General features: G+C 46.9%; 1 protein-coding gene across 1 annotated transcript; it reads left to right on the top strand.

The window, feature by feature from the left end:
- The first annotated feature begins 10,275 nt into the window (after positions 1-10,275).
- On the top strand, positions 10,276-15,256 carry snrpg (small nuclear ribonucleoprotein polypeptide G). Its single transcript, XM_080496292.1, has 4 exons — positions 10,276-10,415; positions 10,517-10,539; positions 12,372-12,496; positions 15,080-15,256. The coding sequence occupies exons 1-4, from the start codon at positions 10,384-10,386 to the stop codon at positions 15,128-15,130; spliced, it is 231 nt and encodes a 76-aa protein (XP_080352418.1). The 5' UTR covers positions 10,276-10,383; the 3' UTR covers positions 15,131-15,256.
- Positions 15,257-23,283: the final 8,027 nt, after the last annotated feature.

Raw genomic sequence — 23,283 nt, forward strand, 5'->3', positions numbered from 1 at the left:
ATTAATCCATGCCTGCTGGCCACAGGGAAATAGTTAAACTTCTGAAATGATGGGTTTCCTGTCAGTCTGAAAATAAGAGTTGACTCAAATGCGTGATTGGCTGTATGAGACGGATTCAGGGCCTTTACAGTATGTTTTGGTTATTTTTTAAAAGGCCACATCCCACGATTGTGTTGACATTTATATGTGAGGGAAAAGTCATTTTGTTTGAGGAAGGAGCCACATTTTTGCTGCCACAGCAGCATTCATATTGGTGTCCTACAGCTGAGTTGAAGCTTCTTGTTGGATATTAAACCTGCAGGATTCATGGCTCAAAACAATGTTTGCCATGTGATCACTGGATTGACGTACACACCTCCTCAAACACTTAAATGGCACAGACTTGATGTCTTGCTTATCGTGAGATCACTACAACTGTATATTTGGAGATGTTTGATCAAAAAGAAGAAATTCAGTGTGTTGGTTGATGAGTTAATGGACTTGAGCCAAGTTAAAAAAACAAAAACTATCTCTGTGGCCCCAGCCCTGCTATGTCTTGGTGGTAAATTGGACAAAGAAATGCAAATGAGCAAATTATTTTTTTCAAATAATGAAACCGCTTTGTTGTTTGAAATTTGGACCCTTTGGAGTTTGTTCCAGCAGTTTGTAGAAGCTGAAAGCAGCCTGCAATGTTTTGCTTTCTAATAACAATGGCTGCCAGGTGTGATCAGGGTTGTCAAATAAACTTGATGAAGCTCCTACAAGATGCATAAATGGATACATATTTGAACCCTGCACTTTATGAAGTTGGAAGGCACCACTGTACTTTACAGCTATGTACATCTAATATAACACCTAATCCTGTCTATGGTTGCGGGGGCTGCATACATGAAGTGATGGCCAAATGAAGCTTCACGAACCACTTTCTTTATCTTCTGAAGCCACTAGATCTGTTCAACAAATGTTTGAAAGCACACTTCATTAGCAGTCTTTCAGCCTCACCTCAAACCAAGAGCTCCATCTGGTGGAGTCAGAAAATATAGAAAGTGAAGAAAGTGAATATGAAGCTTCTTATCACTAATAATTTTGAAAGTTGTAATAGTGAATGAAAAAGCAGGTCCTCATTCCATATGAAGGACACACATCATCTTGTCCTCCTCTGCCCTCAGTTGCAAAGTCCCCCAGGGCTGATTGCTGAGCCCCTCTTGTTCAACCTGCTAATGTATGACTGCTCATTCCTGCAAGCTCTGCTCCTGCATCACGATGTCCTCTCCTGAATCATGGTGTCCTCTGCTCCTGCATCATGTTGTCCTCTCCTGCATCATGGTGTCCTCTGCTCCTGCATCACGATGTCCTCTGCTCCTGCATCACAGTGTCCTCTGCTGCTGCATCACAGTGTCCTCTGCTCCTGCATCACGGTGTCCTCTGCTGCTGCATCACAGTGTCCTCTGCTCCTGCATCACAGTGTCCTCTGCTCCTGCATCACAGTGTCCTCTGCTCCTACATCACGGTGTCTTCTGCTCCTGCATCACGGTGTCCTCTGCTCCTACATCACGGTGTCCTCTGCTCCTGCATCACGGTGTCTTCTGCTCCTACATCACGGTGTCCTCTGCTCCTACATCACGGTGTCCTCTGCTCCTGCATCACGGTGTCCTCTGCTCCTACATCACAGTGTCCTCTGCTCCTGCATCACAGTGTCCTCTGCCCCTGCATCACGGTGTCCTCTGCTCCTGCATCACGGTGTCCTCTGCTCCTACATCACGGTGTCTTCTGCTCCTGCATCACGGTGTCCTCTGCTCCTACATCACGGTGTCCTCTGCTCCTGCATCACGGTGTCCTCTGCTCCTACATCACGGTGTCTTCTGCTCCTACATCACGGTGTCCTCTGCTCCTACATCACGGTGTCCTCTGCTCCTGCATCACGGTGTCCTCTGCTCCTACATCACGGTGTCCTCTGCTCCTGCATCACGGTGTCCTCTGCTGCTGCATCACAGTGTCCTCTGCTCCTGCATCACGGTGTCCTCTGCTCCTGCATCACAGTGTCCTCTGCTCCTGCATCACAGTGTCCTCTGCTCCTACATCACGGTGTCTTCTGCTCCTGCATCACGGTGTCCTCTGCTCCTACATCACGGTGTCCTCTGCTCCTGCATCACGGTGTCTTCTGCTCCTACATCACGGTGTCCTCTGCTCCTACATCACGGTGTCCTCTGCTCCTGCATCACGGTGTCCTCTGCTCCTACATCACAGTGTCCTCTGCTCCTGCATCACAGTGTCCTCTGCCCCTGCATCACGGTGTCCTCTGCTCCTGCATCACAGTGTCCTCTGCTCCTGCATCACGGTGTCCTCTGCTCCTGCATCACAGTGTCCTCTGCTCCTGCATCACGGTGTCCTCTGCTCCTGCATCACAGTGTCCTCTGCTCCTACATCACGGTGTCTTCTGCTCCTGCATCACGGTGTCCTCTGCTCCTACATCACGGTGTCCTCTGCTCCTGCATCACGGTGTCCTCTGCTCCTACATCACGGTGTCTTCTGCTCCTACATCACGGTGTCCTCTGCTCCTACATCACGGTGTCCTCTGCTCCTGCATCACGGTGTCCTCTGCTCCTGCATCACGGTGTCCTCTGCTCCTACATCACGGTGTCTTCTGCTCCTACATCACGGTGTCCTCTGCTCCTGCATCACGGTGTCCTCTGCTCCTACATCACGGTGTCTTCTGCTCCTACATCACGGTGTCCTCTGCTCCTACATCACGGTGTCCTCTGCTCCTACATCACGGTGTCCTCTGCTCCTGCATCACGGTGTCCTCTGCTCCTACATCACGGTGTCTTCTGCTCCTACATCACGGTGTCCTCTGCTCCTGCATCACGGTGTCCTCTGCTCCTACATCACGGTGTCTTCTGCTCCTACATCACGGTGTCCTCTGCTCCTACATCACGGTGTCATCCTGCTCCTGCATCACGGTGTCCTCTGCTCCTGCATCACGGTGTCCTCTGCTCCTGCATCACGGTGTCATCCTGCTCCTGCATCACGGTGTCCTCTGCTCCTGCATCACAGTGTCATCCTGCTCCTGCATCACGGTGTCCTCTGCTCCTGCATCACGGTGTCCTCTGCTCCTGCATCACGGTGTCTTCTGCTCCTGCATCACGGTGTCCTCTGCTCCTACATCACAGTGTCATCCTGCTCCTGCATCACGGTGTCTTCTGCTCCTACATCATGGTGTCCTCTGCTCCTGCATCACGGTGTCCTCTGCTCCTGCATCACGGTGTCCTCTGCTCCTGCATCACGGTGTCTTCTGCTCCTGCATCACGGTGTCCTCTGCTCCTACATCACAGTGTCATCCTGCTCCTGCATCACGGTGTCTTCTGCTCCTACATCATGGTGTCCTCTGCTCCTGCATCACGGTGTCCTCTGCTCCTGCATCACGGTGTCCTCTGCTCCTGCATCACGGTGTCTTCTGCTCCTGCATCACGGTGTCTTCTGCTCCTGCATCACGGTGTCTTCTGCTCCTGCATCACGGTGTCCTCTGCTCCTGCATCACGGTGTCCTCTGCTCCTACATCACGGTGTCCTCTGCTCCTGCATCACGGTGTCCTCTGCTCCTGCATCACGGTGTCCTCTGCTCCTGCATCACAGTGTCCTCTGCTCCTGCATGACGGTGTCCTCTGCTCCTGCATGACGGTGTCCTCTGCTCCTGCATCACGGTGTCCTCTGCTCCTGCATCACGGTGTCCTCTGCTCCTGCATGACGGTGTCCTCTGCTCCTGCATCACGGTGTCCTCTGCTCCTGCATCACGGTGTCCTCTGCTCCTACATCACGGTGTCCTCTGCTCCTACATCACGGTGTCTTCTGCTCCTGCATCACGGTGTCTTCTGCTCCTGCATCACGGTGTCCTCTGCTCCTGCATCACAGTGTCCTCTGCTCCTGCATCACGGTGTCCTCTGCTCCTGCATCACAGTGTCCTCTGCTCCTGCATGACGGTGTCCTCTGCTCCTGCATGACGGTGTCCTCTGCTCCTACATCACGGTGTCCTCTGCTCCTGCATCACGGTGTCCTCTGCTCCTGCATCACAGTGTCCTCTGCTCCTGCATGACGGTGTCCTCTGCTCCTGCATCAGGGTGTCCTCTGCTCCTGCATCACGGTGTCCTCTGCTCCTACATCACGGTGTCCTCTGCTCCTACATCACGGTGTCTTCTGCTCCTGCATCACGGTGTCTTCTGCTCCTGCATCACGGTGTCCTCTGCTCCTGCATCACAGTGTCCTCTGCTCCTGCATCACGGTGTCCTCTGCTCCTGCATCACAGTGTCCTCTGCTCCTACATCACGGTGTCCTCTGCTCCTGCATCACAGTGTCTTCTGCTCCTGCATCACAGTGTCTTCTGCTCCTGCATCATGGTGTCCTCTGCTCCTACATCACGGTGTCCTCTGCTCCTGCATCACGGTGTCTTCTGCTCCTGCATCACGGTGTCTTCTGCTCCTGCATCACGGTGTCCTCTGCTCCTGCATCACGGTGTCCTCTGCTCCTACATCACGGTGTCCTCTGCTCCTGCATCACGGTGTCCTCTGCTCCTGCATCACGGTGTCCTCTGCTCCTACATCACGGTGTCCTCTGCTCCTTCATCACAGTGTCCTCTGCTCCTGCATGACGGTGTCCTCTGCTCCTGCATGACGGTGTCCTCTGCTCCTACATCACGGTGTCCTCTGCTCCTGCATCACGGTGTCCTCTGCTCCTGCATCACAGTGTCCTCTGCTCCTGCATCAGGGTGTCCTCTGCTCCTGCATCACGGTGTCCTCTGCTCCTACATCACGGTGTCCTCTGCTCCTACATCACGGTGTCCTCTGCTCCTGCATCACGGTGTCTTCTGCTCCTGCATCACGGTGTCTTCTGCTCCTGCATCACGGTGTCTTCTGCTCCTGCATCACGGTGTCCTCTGCTCCTGCATCACGGTGTCCTCTGCTCCTACATCACGGTGTCCTCTGCTCCTGCATCACGGTGTCCTCTGCTCCTGCATCACGGTGTCCTCTGCTCCTGCATCACAGTGTCCTCTGCTCCTGCATGACGGTGTCCTCTGCTCCTGCATGACGGTGTCCTCTGCTCCTGCATCACGGTGTCCTCTGCTCCTGCATCACGGTGTCCTCTGCTCCTGCATGACGGTGTCCTCTGCTCCTGCATCACGGTGTCCTCTGCTCCTGCATCACGGTGTCCTCTGCTCCTACATCACGGTGTCCTCTGCTCCTACATCACGGTGTCTTCTGCTCCTGCATCACGGTGTCTTCTGCTCCTGCATCACGGTGTCTTCTGCTCCTGCATCACGGTGTCCTCTGCTCCTGCATCACAGTGTCCTCTGCTCCTGCATCACGGTGTCCTCTGCTCCTGCATCACAGTGTCCTCTGCTCCTGCATGACGGTGTCCTCTGCTCCTGCATGACGGTGTCCTCTGCTCCTACATCACGGTGTCCTCTGCTCCTGCATCACGGTGTCCTCTGCTCCTGCATCACAGTGTCCTCTGCTCCTGCATGACGGTGTCCTCTGCTCCTGCATCAGGGTGTCCTCTGCTCCTGCATCACGGTGTCCTCTGCTCCTACATCACGGTGTCCTCTGCTCCTACATCACGGTGTCTTCTGCTCCTGCATCACGGTGTCTTCTGCTCCTGCATCATGGTGTCCTCTGCTCCTACATCACGGTGTCCTCTGCTCCTGCATCACGGTGTCCTCTGCTCCTGCATCACAGTGTCCTCTGCTCCTGCATCACGGTGTCCTCTGCTCCTGCATCACAGTGTCTTCTGCTCCTGCATCACAGTGTCTTCTGCTCCTGCATCATGGTGTCCTCTGCTCCTACATCACGGTGTCCTCTGCTCCTGCATCACGGTGTCTTCTGCTCCTGCATCACGGTGTCTTCTGCTCCTGCATCACGGTGTCCTCTGCTCCTGCATCACGGTGTCCTCTGCTCCTACATCACGGTGTCCTCTGCTCCTGCATCACGGTGTCCTCTGCTCCTGCATCACGGTGTCCTCTGCTCCTACATCACGGTGTCCTCTGCTCCTTCATCACAGTGTCCTCTGCTCCTGCATGACGGTGTCCTCTGCTCCTGCATGACGGTGTCCTCTGCTCCTACATCACGGTGTCCTCTGCTCCTGCATCACGGTGTCCTCTGCTCCTGCATCACAGTGTCCTCTGCTCCTGCATCAGGGTGTCCTCTGCTCCTGCATCACGGTGTCCTCTGCTCCTACATCACGGTGTCCTCTGCTCCTACATCACGGTGTCTTCTGCTCCTGCATCACGGTGTCTTCTGCTCCTGCATCACGGTGTCCTCTGCTCCTGCATCACAGTGTCCTCATCTCCTGCATCACGGTGTCCTCTGCTCCTGCATGACGGTGTCCTCTGCTCCTACATCACAGTGTCTTCTGCTCCTGCATCACAGTGTCTTCTGCTCCTGCATCACGGTGTCCTCTGCTCCTACATCACGGTGTCCTCTGCTCCTGCATCACGGTGTCTTCTGCTGCTGCATCACGGTGTCTTCTGCTCCTACATCACGGTGTCCTCTGCTCCTGCATCACGGTGTCCTCTGCTCCTGCATCACGGTGTCCTCTGCTCCTGCATCACGGTGTCCTCTGCTCCTGCATCACGGTGTCCTCTGCTCCTGCATCACGGTGTCCTCTGCTCCTGCATCACGGTGTCCTCTGCTCCTGCATCACGGTGTCCTCTGCTCCTGCATCACGGTGTCCTCTGCTCCTGCATCACGGTGTCCTCTGCTCCTGCATCACGGTGTCCTCTGCTCCTGCATCACGGTGTCCTCTGCTCCTACATCACGGTGTCCTCTGCTCCTACATCACAGTGTCCTCTGCTCCTGCATCACGGTGTCCTCTGCTCCTACATCACGGTGTCCTCTGCTCCTACATCACGGTGTCTTCTGCTCCTGCATCACGGTGTCTTCTGCTCCTGCATCACGGTGTCTTCTGCTCCTGCATCACGGTGTCTTCTGCTCCTGCATCACGGTGTCTTCTGCTCCTACATCACGGTGTCTTCTGCTGCTGCATCACGGTGTCTTCTGCTCCTACATCACAGTGTCCTCTGCTGCTGCATCACGGTGTCTTCTGCTCCTGCATCACGGTGTCTTCTGCTCCTACATCACGGTGTCTTCTGCTGCTGCATCACGGTGTCCTAAAGATATAAAGGATTGGATGAGATGTAATTTCCTGCTCCTGAACTCAGATAAAACTGAAATTATATTTGGCCCAAAACATCTGAGAGACAAATTATCTAAAGATGTAGTCACACTGGAGGTTTCTCGGTTTTCTCCCAAGTAGAATGGGAGGCAGAGCCTTCAGCTCTCAAGCTCCCATCTTGTGGAACCAGATCCCAGTTTCAGACCAGACTCAAAACCTTTCTAGTGACTAAAGCTTACACTTGGGGCTTCAAAACACCCCCTCCCTACATCTCTCTCTTCCTCTCACTCTGCCTCTCACTCTAGCTCTCGCTTCCTCTTTCTCTTTCCACACCTCTCTCTACCCAGACCAGGGTCTGTTTCTTGCCGGTTACCCAAATCAAGGTTTGCATCTTCCCATCCAATCTGTCTCTATCTACCCTGTCCTCTCGTCTCCTCTATCCCCTCACCTCAACCAATCAACAGAAAGCTGGTTTCTTCCTGTTAGAGGGAGTCTTTCTTTTCACACTCGCAAATAAACCTGCTTGCCCATGTGGATCCGTTGGGTTTTTCTCCTTTCTCTGTTAAAAGCACCAAGGAATAACTGTGTTGTGTTTTGTGCTATATAAATAAAGTTGAATTGAATTGAATCCTATGCTCCTGCATCATGTTGTCCTCTGCTCCTGCACCATGGTGTCCTCTACAGTGTCCTCTGCTCCTGCATCATGGTGTCCTCTCATGCATCATAGTGTCCTCTGCTCCTGCATCACGGTGTCCTCTCCTGGATCATGGTGTCCTCTGCTCCTGCATCACGGTGTCCTCTGCTCCTGCATCACGATGTCCTCTCATGCATCATAGTGTCCTCTGCTCCTGCATCATGGTGTCCTCTGCTCCTGCATCACGGTGTCCTCTGCTCCTGCATCACGATGTCCTCTCATGCATCATAGTGTCCTCTGCTCCTGCATCATGGTGTCCTCTGCTCCTGCATCACGGTGTCCTCTCCTGGATCATGGTATCCTCTGCTCCTGCATCACGATGTCCTCTCATGCATCATAGTGTCCTCTGCTCCTGCATCATGGTGTCCTCTGCTCCTGCATCATGGTGTCCTCTGCTCCTGCATCATGGTGTCCTCTCCTGGATCATGGTATCCTCTGCTCCTGCATCACGATGTCCTCTCATGCATCATAGTGTCCTCTGCTCCTGCATCATAGTGTCCTCTGCTCCTGCATCATGGTGTCCTCTCCTGGATCATGGTATCCTCTGCTCCTGCATCACGGTGTCCTCTGCTCCTGCATCACGATGTCCTCTCCTGAATCATGGTATCCTCTGCTCCTGCATCACGGTGTCCTCTGCTCCTGCATCACGATGTCCTCTCCTGCATCATGGTGTTCTCTGCTCCTGCATCACAGTGTCCTCTGCTTTTGCATCACAGTGTCCTCTGCTTCCGCATTATGGTGTCCTGTGCTCCAGTTTCCTTTCACAATCCCCCCAACAACATGTACTGTAGGTCCCTGAGGAAGACCCTCAGTTCTCACCCTGATCGTTGCTCTGTCTTGCTGCCCATAATGAGTTATAATTTCCCCAAGGGGATCAATTTAGTTATTAGAGTAAAAATAAATCTGTTTATTTATCTGTTGATTATTGTAACATTGCATATATAGTTTTTATTGTGCCAATGTATACTACTTTTCTGTAGTTATTTTTATTACTCTATTATATTTTACATGTTTTGGCGTTGACCGGGCCTCGAGTACAGTATCTCGTACCATGTCATATAACAGTACCACAGTCCACAGTACAGGTATGACAATAAAGAACCATTGAATCCTTGAATCGGTGACACTAAATGTCCCTTAGATGAATGTGTGATGGTCTCTGTGTTTGTCTGAGATGGATGGACGGGTGACCTGTCCAGTGTGTGTCCTGCCCTCGCTCATGGCTAGCTGGGACTGCTTCTAGTGCTCCGCGACCCTTCACAGGATAAAACACTATTGAAGATAGATGGCTGGATTATGGTGGCCCTGAAGTGCAAACCACAACAACAAATCACTAAACACAACAACAAATTGAAAAACACAACTGCAAATTGAAAAACACAACACAAATGAAAAAACACAACTGCAAATTGAAAAACACAACAAATTGAAAAACACAACTGCAAATCAAAAAACACAACACAAATTAAAAAACACAACTGCAAATTGAAAAACACAACACAAATGAAAAAACACAACTGCAAATTGAAAAACACAACAACAAATGAAAAAACACAACTGCAAATGAAAAAACACAACACAAATGAAAAAACACAACTGCAAATTGAAAAACACAACAACAAATGAAAAAACACAACACAAATGAAAAAACACAACTGCAAATCAAAAAACACAACACAAATCAAAAAACACAACTGCAAATCAAAAAACACAACACAAATGAAAAAACACAACTGCAAATGAAAAAACACAACACAAGTGAAAAAACACAACACATGAACTTAAACGGAAAAGGTAGGAACCAGTTGGCAGAAAGAGATATCGCAGAGTTGGTGGAGGAGTCACCAAACTTTTGCCACAGCTGCTGCAAAAGTTTGGAGACTCCTCCACCAACTCTTTCCCGCAGCTTGGACAAAACATTGTTCCTTGGTATTTTCTCCTCTCAAATCCAAACGCGCCACGAGTGAAATGACTTCCGCTTCATAAAGCGGCAGGGTCCTGTCGTCCAAACAGCGAGATCTCTTTCTGCCAACTGGTTCCTACCTTTTCCGTTTAAGTTCATGTGTTGTGTTTTTTCACTTGTGTTGTGTTTTTTCATTTGTGTTGTGTTTTTTGATTTGCAGTTGTGTTTTTTCATTTGTGTTGTGTTTTTTGATTTGCAGTTGTGTTTTTTCATTTGTGTTGTGTTTTTTGATTTGCAGTTGTGTTTTTCAATTTGTTTTTGTGTTTTTCAAGTTGCAGTTGTGTTTTTCAATTTGTTGTTGTGTTTAGTGATTTGTTGCTGTGGTTTGCACTTCAGGGCCACCGTACTGGATGGATTAATCATGAATGTATCGATCGTGCTTCTCGTGGAGGGAGCTCCCCCTGCAGTTTCTCCTCCGGCCCTCACCAAGGCGCTGTGGTTTGCCGGAAGTTCTCCGTTAAGGAAGTTCGTCACTAAACTTCCGGTCCAGTTCCACGCGGGCTCGTGAAACGTAAAGTATACGATCTTTTAACTTTAAGGTCTGTCGGTTTTTTTTTTTAAAAAGACAAAAAACTCTTTCTGCAAATATGAGCAAAGCGCATCCACCAGAGCTGAAGAAGTGAGTATCTGCACTTTGGTCGTTGTTATTGAGTCGCACGGTTAGTGTTTGTGGTGAAACATTTGTTAGCACGTGAAGCTAATGTTGTGTTTGCGTTTCAGGTTCATGGATAAAAAGCTTTCATGTGAGTATTAAAACTCATTTTCTATCACATCTGGTATTAAAACAAGCGCTGAACCCATTTCACTGGTCCAAACCGGTTTTCTTATGTGGTGGAAACTCGTGGTGTTTTCTATTTTCTATATTAGCTCGCCGTGGTTCAACATTGAAAAGGTTAAAATTGGAATCTTGAGTGAGAAAAAGACGACTTAAATGTTTCCAGCTGTGGTGTGTGAGGCATAAAAAAAGACGTCAACCATGTTTTCAGGAGACTTAACCCCGCTTTAAGATACTTTAACGGTCCTGCAAGTGTGAACGATTATTTTTGTTGGTGTTGTGTTCAAAGCGTGCCTGTTCTCTCTAGGTAGAAATTCGATCGTATATTAAAACATTGTTTGTGGTCTGACTGGTAAGATGACCACCTCCCTATCAGAGAGGAGAGGGGGGAGAGCTGGGTTTGCGAGGGTGTATAGGGGGCAGGTTGGTAAACGGACAAGTCGTCCACAAAATTGCAACCCTGGAAAACTCGTCCACGATCATTTTTTTCCCAGCGTTATTGATTTGAAGGATCAATAATGGACATGTTAATGAGCTGCGGGGTTCACACAGTAGCAACGTTACTTGATTAACATGATTAAAATATGACTGACGGTCACTAGCGAGCTGGAACGTCGCACATGGGCAGTGCCGACGTTTCGGGAGGGGGGGGGGGGGGGGGGGGGTAAAGAAGACCATTCTTCGTGAGAAGCAAATCCATATGATACTATACTAAATATATGTGGATATATACTAGATATGTGACAAATATATGAAATATCTATAAGAATTAATATCTAAAACTACATTGTACAGGATTTATTTCTCAAAAATAATTCTAAAATATCATCCATGGACATGTTGTCCTCTGAGGGTGCTGTGCATGGACGAGTCCACCACAATTGGTGTGGGCGAGGGTGACGGGGCTGGGAGGTGGCTGTCCTCAGGCCTGCTTGGACCAGGAGCTCGGGGCCCTGTCCTCTTCAGCCCGGTCATTGTGAGTGCCCCACTATGTGTTAATTAACTGGGGGCGTCCTCAGATCTGGCAGGGTGCCGATGGAACTGTCCGGGTCCTCTGGCTCCGGGTGCCACGAGTGTGACTGCCAGCTACTGCACAACATGTTCCAGTCATCTAGTGGGGAAAACCAAGAACACAGTTATCCATCTGTTATAAATTGGATGTGCTGCTACTATTGCATGTTCTCTGCCACAAATTTTCAAAATGTCAGCGTTGTCTTATTGATTTTGCTTATTTACGTACTGGTTATGTTTGATAACGAGTATGTCTGGAGAGTTTTGTTCAGGCTCGTCTGATTGTTGAACATGTTTGGATCGGTGTGCTATATGTGATATGTTATCAACAATGATATTGTCTGCTGGATGTTTGCACACAGTAGTGGGTGGTTATCTTTTTTGCTTTTCATAATAGGCAGTGGAGCGTTGTGGATGAGAAGATGCACTGCTCCAATGAATCTGCTCCCTCAATTTGCGAGCAACGTAGAGCCACTTACGTTGTACCCTCTGAGGATAACATCACAGGAAATTATTTTCTGCAAATCAAAAGGCAGTTTAAATACACATCCCTTTAAAAACAGGGCATTTTCATGTATTTGTGAAAATGTCCATGACCAGATGTGAAACGTAGGCATGTCCAGACATGAGAAACTGGTGGGTCACTTGGCACCAGTTTAATACATACTGACTTTATCCGTCTTGATGTACATCATGAAGGTATACCAGCAGTCCTGTACACCGTGAAGAGGAACCATGTACTCTCTAGCATGCAGAATTCTCTGGTCATCTCTCTGCTCTGTCCTCCAGTGAAGCTGAATGGAGGCCGACACGTGCAGGGCATCCTGCGAGGGTTCGACCCCTTCATGAACCTGGTGGTGGACGACTGTCTGGAGATGGGCCCGGGAGGCCAGCAGAACACCATTGGCATGGTGGTCAGTACCTCCAACACCATGAGACCAGCTGTCTGGTCACTACATTTAATACATTAAGTGCCTTCAGAGATGTTCTCCATAGTGGGATGAGTACCGTCTCACCCAACACAGTCTGGTCCGACGTGCATATGTGGAAAGAGTACTGGAAATTTGTAGTACCGTATTTTCCGTCCTATAAGGCACCTAAATACCTCAAATTTTCTTAAAAGCTGCCAGTGCGCCTTATAACCCGGTGCGCCTTATATATGGACGATTGTTCTACTCCAGGCTGCTATTTGACAGCTGAACAACTAGAAGCTTTTATTTTGACAACTCTAACTTTGCAACTGGATCTTCAGTGCGGACGAGACTCCACACAACACCTTCATCACTCATGGTTGCACACCAACGTTCTAACAAACCAAAATAAACTAGATGAAATAATGACTCCCTAAACTGAGGAACAAAAACACAGAAACACAATCAACACAACACCAAGCCCAACAACAACCCACAATAATCTCCAACAACACAAAACATGAATTTGTCGCTGCAAGGCATGATGGGACATCCTGAGCTCCTCGGTGCAGCCGATAGAAACTCCCATAATTCATTGCAGCTGTTTGTGGTGTTTTAAATGCAATTATTGGGGGTTCTATTTGGTTTGTGGTGTCGGTAATAATTGTGTTGTGTTGTGTTTTTGTTGCTTAGTTCATGTAGTTTAGTTTATTACCGGTAGTTGTAAGTTGTCAACCAGCAGTGAAGAAGGTTTTGTGTGTAGTGTCCTCCTGGCATAGACTGCAGGTAGGACTATCAAAATAAAGTGCATGCACCTCTCTGGGTGTTAGAATCAGTGGAAAATGTAACCTAATGGCTTTGAGCTATAAAGGTTATGACCACTGGTCTATTCCATGCGCCTTATAGGGCGGTGCGCCTTATATATGAATGAAGTTGTAAATTTTATGTCAATCAATGTAGGTGAGCCTTATAACCCGGTGCCTTATAGGGCAGAAAATACGGTACTTGTGAAATTGGTACATTACTTAAATCTTACTCAAAACCAATGAACTATTTTAGTTTAACCAGAGTTAACTGCAGCATTGATTTCTCATACAAGCAAGTTTTCATGAATTACACAATGCTGAATAAATATATCATTAAACCTATGATACATGCATATAATGTAAATTACAATCTGAAATAATTAAGTTATCCTCAACAAATGTAGAATAGGTTTGAATATGAATTAAATTGTGGCTGTGCTCGGTGACTTATAATTTCACAAGTTACTTGTCAGTAGCAAATTAAATAAAATTGTCTGAAATTCTCACCCTGCTATCATGACTTGACTTAATGCAGTCACACCAGTGGGTTAAAAAACCTTAGGCAGTAAACACTACAGCTTATTTTTCCTCAGAAATTGAAAGGCTCTCTTTATCTGTAAATGCCACGTTGTATTTATTTTAAAATATAGCATTTCAGCTTGTTTTTAATCGTGCAATCTGCACACAGCAAACGTAATGTCGTCGCTCAAGGTTATTTAGATTCATGTCGAACAGTTGGGAGAGCTGTGAACTTACAAGCTTGTTAAAAATCGCCGGGGTCTGTCCCTGCATCAGCTCCGTGCTTTCTGCTCAGGCCCCAAGGTTCCGGCAGTCGCATCCAGTGGCGCCGACAGCTCTAAGCCCCACCTACTTTTTAACCTATTTTTTTTTGCAGTGGAAACGCTCCAGTTATGCGTTGCCGTAAGTCAGAGACCAAAAGCCACAAAAATGACTGTGGTACTACAAAGAGCCACATCATGCACGTAGACTTACAAGGTCCCACTCTCACACTAACACAAAATGACAAAGTGTCAATCCTTTGTTATTTTCAGGCAGATTTATCGCGCACACAAATTAATACTCATGAATGGAGATCTCTCTCTCTCTCTCTCTCTCTCGCTCTCTCGCTCTCTCGCTCTCTCGCTCTCTCGCTCTCTCTCTCTGAAATCATACGATAAATGTGTTGAGTTCAGTTTCATACTTGGGACTTTACCAGGTGTTTTTCCCTGCCATTTTTCGTGGCGCAATACTGCAACTGCGTTGTACAGCAGGATGACTCCCGTCCTCGTGCCTGCCCTCACCTCTCACCTCTCTGAAGCGGAGTGCTGTGGTGATAAAAAAGTTCTACGAATCGCAAAAGTCATTGGCGCACTGATAGTTTAGTGGTGGTGTCTTCTACTCTCATGCAGGTGGTCAGGGCTTCTACTCACAGCAAAGACATTCTCTTTTCTTTTCTTTTTTTCTTGAGCTGTATCCCAGTTAATGAATTGAAGAACTCCATGTAGCTCACAAACCAAATTAAATAGGAAGTAATCTAAACTTGAACCAGTCCAAGCAGTTCAATAACGACACCACAGGAAGGAAGCCAGCCTCGCTTAAGCTCATTTTCAGCAGTCCCATAGAATAGCCACGTGAAAGAAGTCCTAAATCTGTTGTCAGATCAAGGATTGAATTTCTCATAAGACAGAAAAGAGGTCGCAGGCTGAAGTGCTGCAGTTTTGACAAAGTTATTGTGCATTCATCCATAGTGTTCAAACATGGCGTGTTATTCTCTCCACAGGTCATTCGAGGAAACAGCATCATCATGTTGGAGGCTTTGGAGCGAGTATGAGGAGAGGGGGTGCCCAAGATCCACAACTTTTTTCACATTCTCATATTCTGGTAGTTTTTTGGAGAGGTGTTTGTTGAGATGGTTTTTGGTATAGTGTGACAATGTTAATAAATATGATTTTTCCGAGTTTGTAGTCCCTTCAATGTGTCACCAGCGTACAGCAAAGTATTATGCGGTTATTGTATCACCGAACATGTTTCACCACTGCAACTGAGAGCTGCTCTTCTTGGAATTGGATTGTTTACATGTCCGATATTCGATGAAAACTTCCATCCTGCAGTCCAGGACCTCGTCGGATGATCACAGCTGGGCTCAACATTTTGTCTGCTCTGAGTGCAACAAGATTAGATTTGCACATGTGAGGAAACGACAAAGCCAAACTATGTGACCATAAACTAGACGAGCCACAAAAGTAGAAATTAATGGGGACAAAACAACCTTTGTGACAAAGTATTTTCTCCATCTGCTCCATTCTTAAAACCTAAATCCATTAGAAGTCACAAACTTACTGAAGATGCTGGAAGTGGAATATATTTTTTTATTTCAAATGAATGCTGTAAACCAAACAAGTTCAAAATGGGCTTGCCTTTGAAAAGTTTAGCAGACCCTGTCAGAAATCTATAAATGTTGGTTGTTGATCTTTGGTATGAGGGTCTGCAAAGGTGTTAAATGGTGAAAATAACTGTCAGCGCGCTTTACAGGTTCTCATTCACCTTTCTGCTTGCATCATTTCACACACGCAAACTTGGGCTTTGTGTTTCTTCCGGGGACACTTAACGTGTGGACAAAGTGAGACAAGACATCAAACCACGAACACTGATTTAAGGACAGCAGGCCTGAGTAACAGAGCCACAGCTGCAGATACACAGCAAATCATAAATGTGGTATTTTGTTTTCAAGTCAGAGTAAGGTTGTTGAATCACCTGCCCCCTCCTGTCTGCTGGATGACCTTGTGATGTGAAAAATCTAAGAAAACAATTTTGTCAAAGAGGTACGTTACTACCAGTGACACGGCATCATCTGAAATCATGTAAACCAGACATGTGCCTCACATTGATGGCTTCCTGATCTTCAGGTCTGAGTGTCTGTTTTTGCCAGCTCATAACCACAGCCGCAACAAAAACCGTCAACAAGTGTGCTCATTAAAGAAACAATGTTTGTAATCTTGGATTTAGAACAAATTACTAGTGTCAGTTTTTCACAAACTAAGGTTGCACCACATTGTCAGATTAATCAGCCTGGCTTCAAATATCCCTGCAAGGAGCTGTGTAAACAAGTTCAATTCAACTTTATTTATGTAGCATCAAATACAACACAGTCATTTCTATGTTTTTTTTTCAGAGAGAAGCCCAACAAATTCACCTGAGTCAGCATAAGCGACAGAGGAAAGGAAAACCTCCCACCGACATGAAGAAACCTTTGCAGAACCAGACTCTGCATACTCCCTTTTTGAAGCCATAAGAACAAGACAAAAGTTTGGCAGTGACATCAGTAAGCTGCCAAAAAAAAAACGTTTTTTTGGCGGAACTGTTCAGACGTTGCCAAACTCACAGGCCACGCCCCCTTGCGGCATGTACCCATCTTGACCAGTCGAACATTTGGATAAGACAGCGATAGGCTGCTACAATGGCGGATAGAGTAGTTTTCCAGTTGATGAGACAGAAAGAGGATGAAGAAAGACAGATGTTCGAAGCTGAAAAGGAAGAAGAATTGTTAAGATACGCTCTAGTGGAAGAAATTAAGAAAAGGTGACCGGAAGATGCTGCTGAACTCAGAACTCACAGGCCACGCCCCTCCACAGCAGCCACACGTCTGTGAAGCGGCGTTTTCCCTTTTCAACTGCAGTTTATTTCTCACCTCCTATGCTGTCAGAAATGCATTTCTCTGTTTCATTAATAAAAGAGAGAGTTTGTACGAGCGCGATGTTTGTCCGGTTTGAACTGCAGGAGCTGACAGCTTTGAGTGATGCCTTCAGGTGCATCACCCTGACTTGTGACAAACCTGGTGTCTATTTTTGGTGTTTGTGGAGACTGTAGCTGTTTGTGTTTGGAGACGCTTGACCAAGCGGGTCCGTGGACCTTCCGGCCATTCGATTTCCGTTTTGATGTCGGAGAACGAAAAACCGGAAACCATCCGATTTTCGTTTTTCGTTTTTAAATTGAAAATTGAAAAATGGAAATCGGATGGTTTCCAGTTTCCCGATATGCGTTTCTGAAACAAAAATCAGGAAATAAAATCCGACCGTAATTCTTTATTTCAAGTTTGAGTTGCCGGAAAACCGGAAGTGGAGTCTCTTCTTCGCTTGTTGGGAGAGTAAACAAAGCAGGATACCGGAAGTGGAGTCTCTTCTTCGCTTGTTGGGAGGGTAAACAAAGGCGCATTGCGTTGCTGCCCCCTTCAGTCTGCCTGACTTTCACCCACCATCTTTCTGATACGCTCCTATAAATTGAACTGTTGAAACTTCTTAAAATGTCTTTGGACGGTTGCGCCAACCTCATCGTGGAAATACACGCCAACGGCATGACTTTGGGTGAAATTTCTGCACACCTGTGCAGCCAGTTTGGCCCTATCAGAGGTGTTTCTGAGAGAAATAACAGAAGATGGATCTCCAACTTCGTCACAGACGACCAACTCCAAGCTGAGCTTGCTTCAGCTACTGCTGAGGTGAGTACAGTCCAAAGACATTTTCTCTACATGCTTTGTAAGTGGGAAAACTTCAAAAATCAGCAGTGTATCAAATACTTGTTCTCAAAATATATATATATATATATAAAATTTATTTTTATTTTTTTCTATTCCAAGCTCGGGTCCTCTACCAGAGGCCTGGGAGCTTGAGGGTCCCGGTCCTCTACCAGAGGCCTGGGAGCTTGAGGGTCCCGGTCCTCTACCAGAGGCCTGGGAGCTTGAGAGTCCTGGTCCTCTACCAGAGGCCTGGGAGCTTGAGGGTCCTGGTCCTCTACCAGAGGCCTGGGAGCTTGAGGGTCCCGGTCCTCTACCAGAGGCCTGGGAGCTTGAGGGTCCTGGTCCTCTACCAGAGGCCTGGGAGCTTGAGGGTCCTGGTCCTCTACCAGAGGCCTGGGAGCTTGAGGGTCCTGCGCAGTATCTTTGCTGTTCCAAATGCTGCACGTTTCTGGACTGAGATGTCCGAGGTTGTTCCAGGGATCTGCTGTAGCCCCTCCTCCAGTTTGGGGGTTACTGCCCCGAGTGCTCCGATTACCACGGGCACATACCACAGGGAGCGGCTGGATAGCTCAGGTGGCAAGGCAACAGACTGGTACACAGGAGACCCTGGTTTGATTCCCGCTTGGGGCACTGAGCAAGTAGCAGCATCCAGTGTGGGTCCTTGGGCAAGACCCCTCACGCTACTGCCTATCTCATACCATGAGTGAAAATTAATGCAATGAGATGCCGGCTCAGACGTCGCCCAGCCAAACAAGGTCTGCGTCAGGTGCTGGGGAACCAGAGCACCTTGATGACAAATGGGCTACTGGGACAAAGCACAGATGGGCAATATATATATATAAAGAAAGAAAGAAACAAAGACAAGTAATCAGAGAAGATAATAATAATAATAAAAATATGTATAGTGAGAACAGAACAAGCTAACTTTAAACTGATTGGGAGGTATGTAGTTTGTTCTTTGTATGGAGTTGATTTTGGGGTCTTTGGGGAATTTTTCATTATGTAGATTAATCATGCAAGTTATTCTTTCTATTCTGTACATTTCATTTGCAACAACTATCCATTCATGTATGGTGGGGGGCCCCAGGCCAGAAGGACTATGGGGCCTGCCAGCCCCTAAATAATGATGAATGAAGTCCAGGATGACAGATCCGTAAAGGAATACTTTATTAAATGATTAACATATAAGATAAATATTGCAAACTTTACACACTATCGAAATGCCAGAAAAACAAACAACTGAAATGCAAGATAAAAATGCAACCAAGCAAAAAATCAACAAAAAAAACCAAGAAATTGAAGTGGAAAGTAAGAACTGTGAGACCTTGGTCTTGTATCTAAAGTCCACTTGTCATCCAATATTGTTTCTTAAAATTGCTGCTTGCAGGCCTTGGCTTCTGCAAACGCAGCCACAATATCTTCCATAACTCCGAATCTCTGAACATCTCTTTCTATGGAAATCAGTGCTGGTCCCGTGAGCCTCCCCAGGCACAACAACAGGACTTATGACATACAGTAAAGTAAAGCTGGACAACTTCTTTAAATAAAGCTGTTCAAAGTGTGTTGTTAGCCACACTATGAAATCTGAATGATTAATATACACACATATATACACACTTTATGGATTTGTTTGAAAGAAAATGGCTGAATTCACTTTACACAGTCTTAAATGTGCAGTTAACTTTTCTGGTGTTTGGTGGATGACTGGGATAGTGATGAGAAACCCGACTCCTTGAATGGACTCACGGGTTTTTGAGTCGTTCATCCAAGTGAATCGGTTGTCTGAGTCATTTGAGTCATTTGATTCAGTTGCGCATGCGCACTATTTCCACCCGCTCCAGGACCTGGAGGCTCAGCTGAACTGCGACATGAACCAGGGGGAGAATCATGTATTCATAGTAAAATGATGAAACACTTCTGAGGAAAATAAACAATAAGTACACATTAGTTTTTAGTGGTCCTGGTCTCCTTATTCTAGATTATGTGTGTTGTTTCTGAGGTATAGTTGAATCAAAAAATAAATTAGATAAATGATTAAACTGAATAAATACCTGGCATCCAGAATGGCAGATATGCAGTATATATTAATATATACATATGATTTTATCTTTTTTTCCCTTCCAACATTCTGATTTTCTTTTTTTACTAGTATCAATAAATAATGTGACGTTGATAGGCCAGAACTAAGTATAAGGGACAATATTAAATGCAACACAATACATGCTACAGTGGTATTTTAATATTGTTTTTTGTGTATTTATCCATGTATTAATCATGTATTTATCTTTACAAGCTTTGTGAAACAAACAATGTGTGTTTTTTTTCCTCCGCAGAATGTATTATTACTTTGGTGTTAATAATGACACCATGAACAATTAAACAACATGACCAAACAAAAAGATGTATCAGATGGGAGGGAGTTGAATTTGAAGCTTAGCAGATGTACTCATGTTGTAGCTTGTGCCAATGTCCTATACGTCCGAAAAAAACAAAACTACTCTGACTCTTATTTTCTCATAAGAAGAACTCAATGAGGTGGTGTTGACTTGGAACAACCACAGAGTCCATCAAGTCCACAACTCACGATCACCCGATGGCTGTCCTTCCATACTGCATGCAATCCCTCACCTGTATGGAGGAAGAGAGTGTTTGAATCGCGTGGAGAAGGTTCATGCCTACCTTGAAGAGTGTGTTTAAGGACTTTCCATGTGATGAAGGCGGGTTCCATGTCTGTGTGGACCTAATGTCAGAGCATAATCTGTCATTAACAAATGATGTGTTTGAAACAGTTTACCTGTATATCAAACTGCCAGCCACATGAAGAGGAAACACCCAACAACCCGAAAAGACATAACGGAAAGCAGCCATTTAAAAAGCATCTGTGTGGATGCCACAAATGGAATTAGTGCTGTCCAAAGAGCAGGGCCTGGTTTGTCAGTCCCTCTCCATGCTCAGAGCAAAACCTGGGGTCCTGTGCACATGGTTAAGTGCGAGTTGGAGGAATGCAGGCAGTATTGCTTGATGGCTTCTCGTAGTGGACTTCCGTTTTCTCACTGTGAACACATCCGGTCATTGGAATACTCCAGAGAGACAGCCACAGAAAAAATTCTGGAAGAGGATGTGCTGTCTGAAATGGTGAGCTTGAATTTCTTTAGAGAGGCTAAAAAAGCCATGTGTATCAAAAGGCAAAACGCTGCAGAGGCAGCTCATGCACCTCTCCGTATGGAGGTGGCCTTTGAAAAAAAAAAAAACAACAATTTGGTTTTTCAGACTATGAGCTGTCTTTACACCATTATAGTCACCTTGGGGGGGGGGTAATAGTCACATACAATTCACCAGAAAACACATGGCATGGTCCGTGTGTATGGGGTTCTATTTGTGCCAAAATTCTGAGCGAGCGATGGGAAAATTTGAGCGCAAAAAAATGAATTGTGCAAGCACACTAATAACATTTTGAGGAAATATTTAAATTGCGCAAAGACAAACTTGAGATTGCGCTCAAAAATCATTTCTGCGCTCAGATTCTTCCTCTGCGCTCAACCTCTCTCTCTCTCTCTCTCTCGCTCAACCTCTCTCTCTCTCGCTCAACCTCTCTCTCTCTCGCTCAACCTCTCTCTCTCTCTCGCTCAACCTCTCTCTCTCTCGCTCAACCTCTCTCTCTCTCTCGCTCAACCTCTCTCTCTCTCTCGCTCAACCTCTCTCTCTCTCTCTCGCTCAACCTCTCTCTCTCTCTCGCTCAACCTCTCTCTCTCTCGCGCTCAACCTCTCTCTCTCTCGCTCGCTCAAATCTCTCCACGTGGGGCGGGTGTTGAATTCTGATTGGTTACTTTGGATTCTGGAAGTGCCTCATAACCAACGAAGAAGAAAAAGAAGAAGAAGAAAAAGAAGAAGAAGAGGGAAAAACAAACTGCGGGGGAAAACATGTTGTAATCCAGGATCATTATCTTTAGTTTTCCTTATTTCTGTTTTCCCTCGCAGTTTGTTTTTCCCTCTTCTTCTTCTTTTTCTTCTTCGTTGGTTATGAGGCACTTCCAGAAACCGAAGCAACCAATCAGAGTTCAACACCCACCCCAAACTTCTGTGATTGGTGGACAACCGTGTCTGTCACATTTGGGCTTTTCACATTTTGAGCGAGCGCACAGCAGGACTTGAGCGGAGGTGGAGAGATTTGAGCGAGCGAGAGAGAGAGAGGTTGAGCGCGAGAGAGAGAGAGGTTGAGCGCGAGAGAGAGAGGTTGAGCGCGAGAGAGAGAGGTTGAGCGAGAGAGAGAGAGAGGTTGAGCGCGAGAGAGAGAGGTTGAGCGAGAGAGAGAGAGAGGTTGAGCGCGAGAGAGAGAGGTTGAGCGAGAGAGAGAGAGAGGTTGAGCGAGAGAGAGAGAGAGGTTGAGCGCGAGAGAGAGAGGTTGAGCGAGAGAGAGAGAGAGGTTGAGCGAGAGAGAGAGAGGTTGAGCGAGAGAGAGAGAGGTTGAGCGAGAGAGAGAGAGAGGTTGAGCGAGAGAGAGAGAGGTTGAGCGCGAGAGAGAGAGGTTGAGCGAGAGAGAGAGAGAGGTTGAGCGCGAGAGAGAGAGGTTGAGCGAGAGAGAGAGAGAGAGAGGTTGAGCCCAGAGGAAGAATCTGAGCGCAGAAATTGTTTTTGAGCGCAATTTCAAGTTTGTCTTTGCACAATTTAAATATTTCCTCAAAATGTTATTAGTGTGCTTGCACAATTCATTTTTTTGCGCTCAAATTTTCCCATCGCTCGCTCAGAATTTTGGCACAAATATAACCCCATACGTGTGCCAAGCCAAGAATGTCATGTCTGCACAAAAACATTAGTAAGTGGCATCTTTTTCAGATAAACAGGAATGTGTTCGCAACTGAGCCATCCTTCTCAAGCACACCACAACAGCATCAAGTCACCGTCTATCCACCAACAGATGAGGACTTGAAACAACTTGTGCAGTACATACATAACCACAAAAAGCTTCCAGCCAAGCTGCCAGGTGATCTTGTCAAACCGAAGGCACTGACAGAATACATCGCCGAGTAACACTCCAAAGAGACCGTTTGTACAATCTGTCCTGGACAAGCACATCTTCAGCAGCCAACAAGAATCTTCACAAATGCCAGGATAATCACAATGAATGGCATAATCGAAAGTAAATTGTCTGCCATTATTGAAGTTTGCGCTTCCAGAATGTAACACTCTCTCTTCCATGTTTTGCGCCCACCAGATGTATCAACCTATTTCCGGCGGTGCCAACAGTGTTACATGATCTATCGGTATCAGGAGTGGCAGGACAGTCTTCTCAGCTTTGATGACCACATTGTATTGAACCTTGAAGTGTGTCTGTATCTGAGACACAATTTGTTGTTTGCAGGTTGGTTTGTGTTGAATAGCCACCTGGCTATTCAATGAACCCTGTAGTTCAGGAACCAGGTGGATCCTCCTTAGCACTTCCCGTGGGTCTTTGGTATTAGCCTCATGGAATT

Source organism: Blennius ocellaris (assembly GCF_963422515.1).
Source record: "Blennius ocellaris genome assembly, chromosome: 5".
In the NCBI taxonomy this organism is placed as follows: domain Eukaryota; kingdom Metazoa; phylum Chordata; class Actinopteri; order Blenniiformes; family Blenniidae; genus Blennius; species Blennius ocellaris.

What these genes read in the sequence shown, in the direction of transcription:
- snrpg (XM_080496292.1), top strand. Translation starts at nt 10,384, where the DNA reads ATGAGCAAAGCGCATCCACCAGAGCTGAAGAA. An exon ending in CATCCACCAGAGCTGAAGAA is followed by an intron (nt 10,416 to 10,516) that starts GTGAGTATCTGC and finishes TTTGCGTTTCAG; the next exon opens with GTTCATGGATAAAAAGCTTT. An exon ending in AGAACACCATTGGCATGGTG is followed by an intron (nt 12,497 to 15,079) that starts GTCAGTACCTCC and finishes TTCTCTCCACAG; the next exon opens with GTCATTCGAGGAAACAGCAT.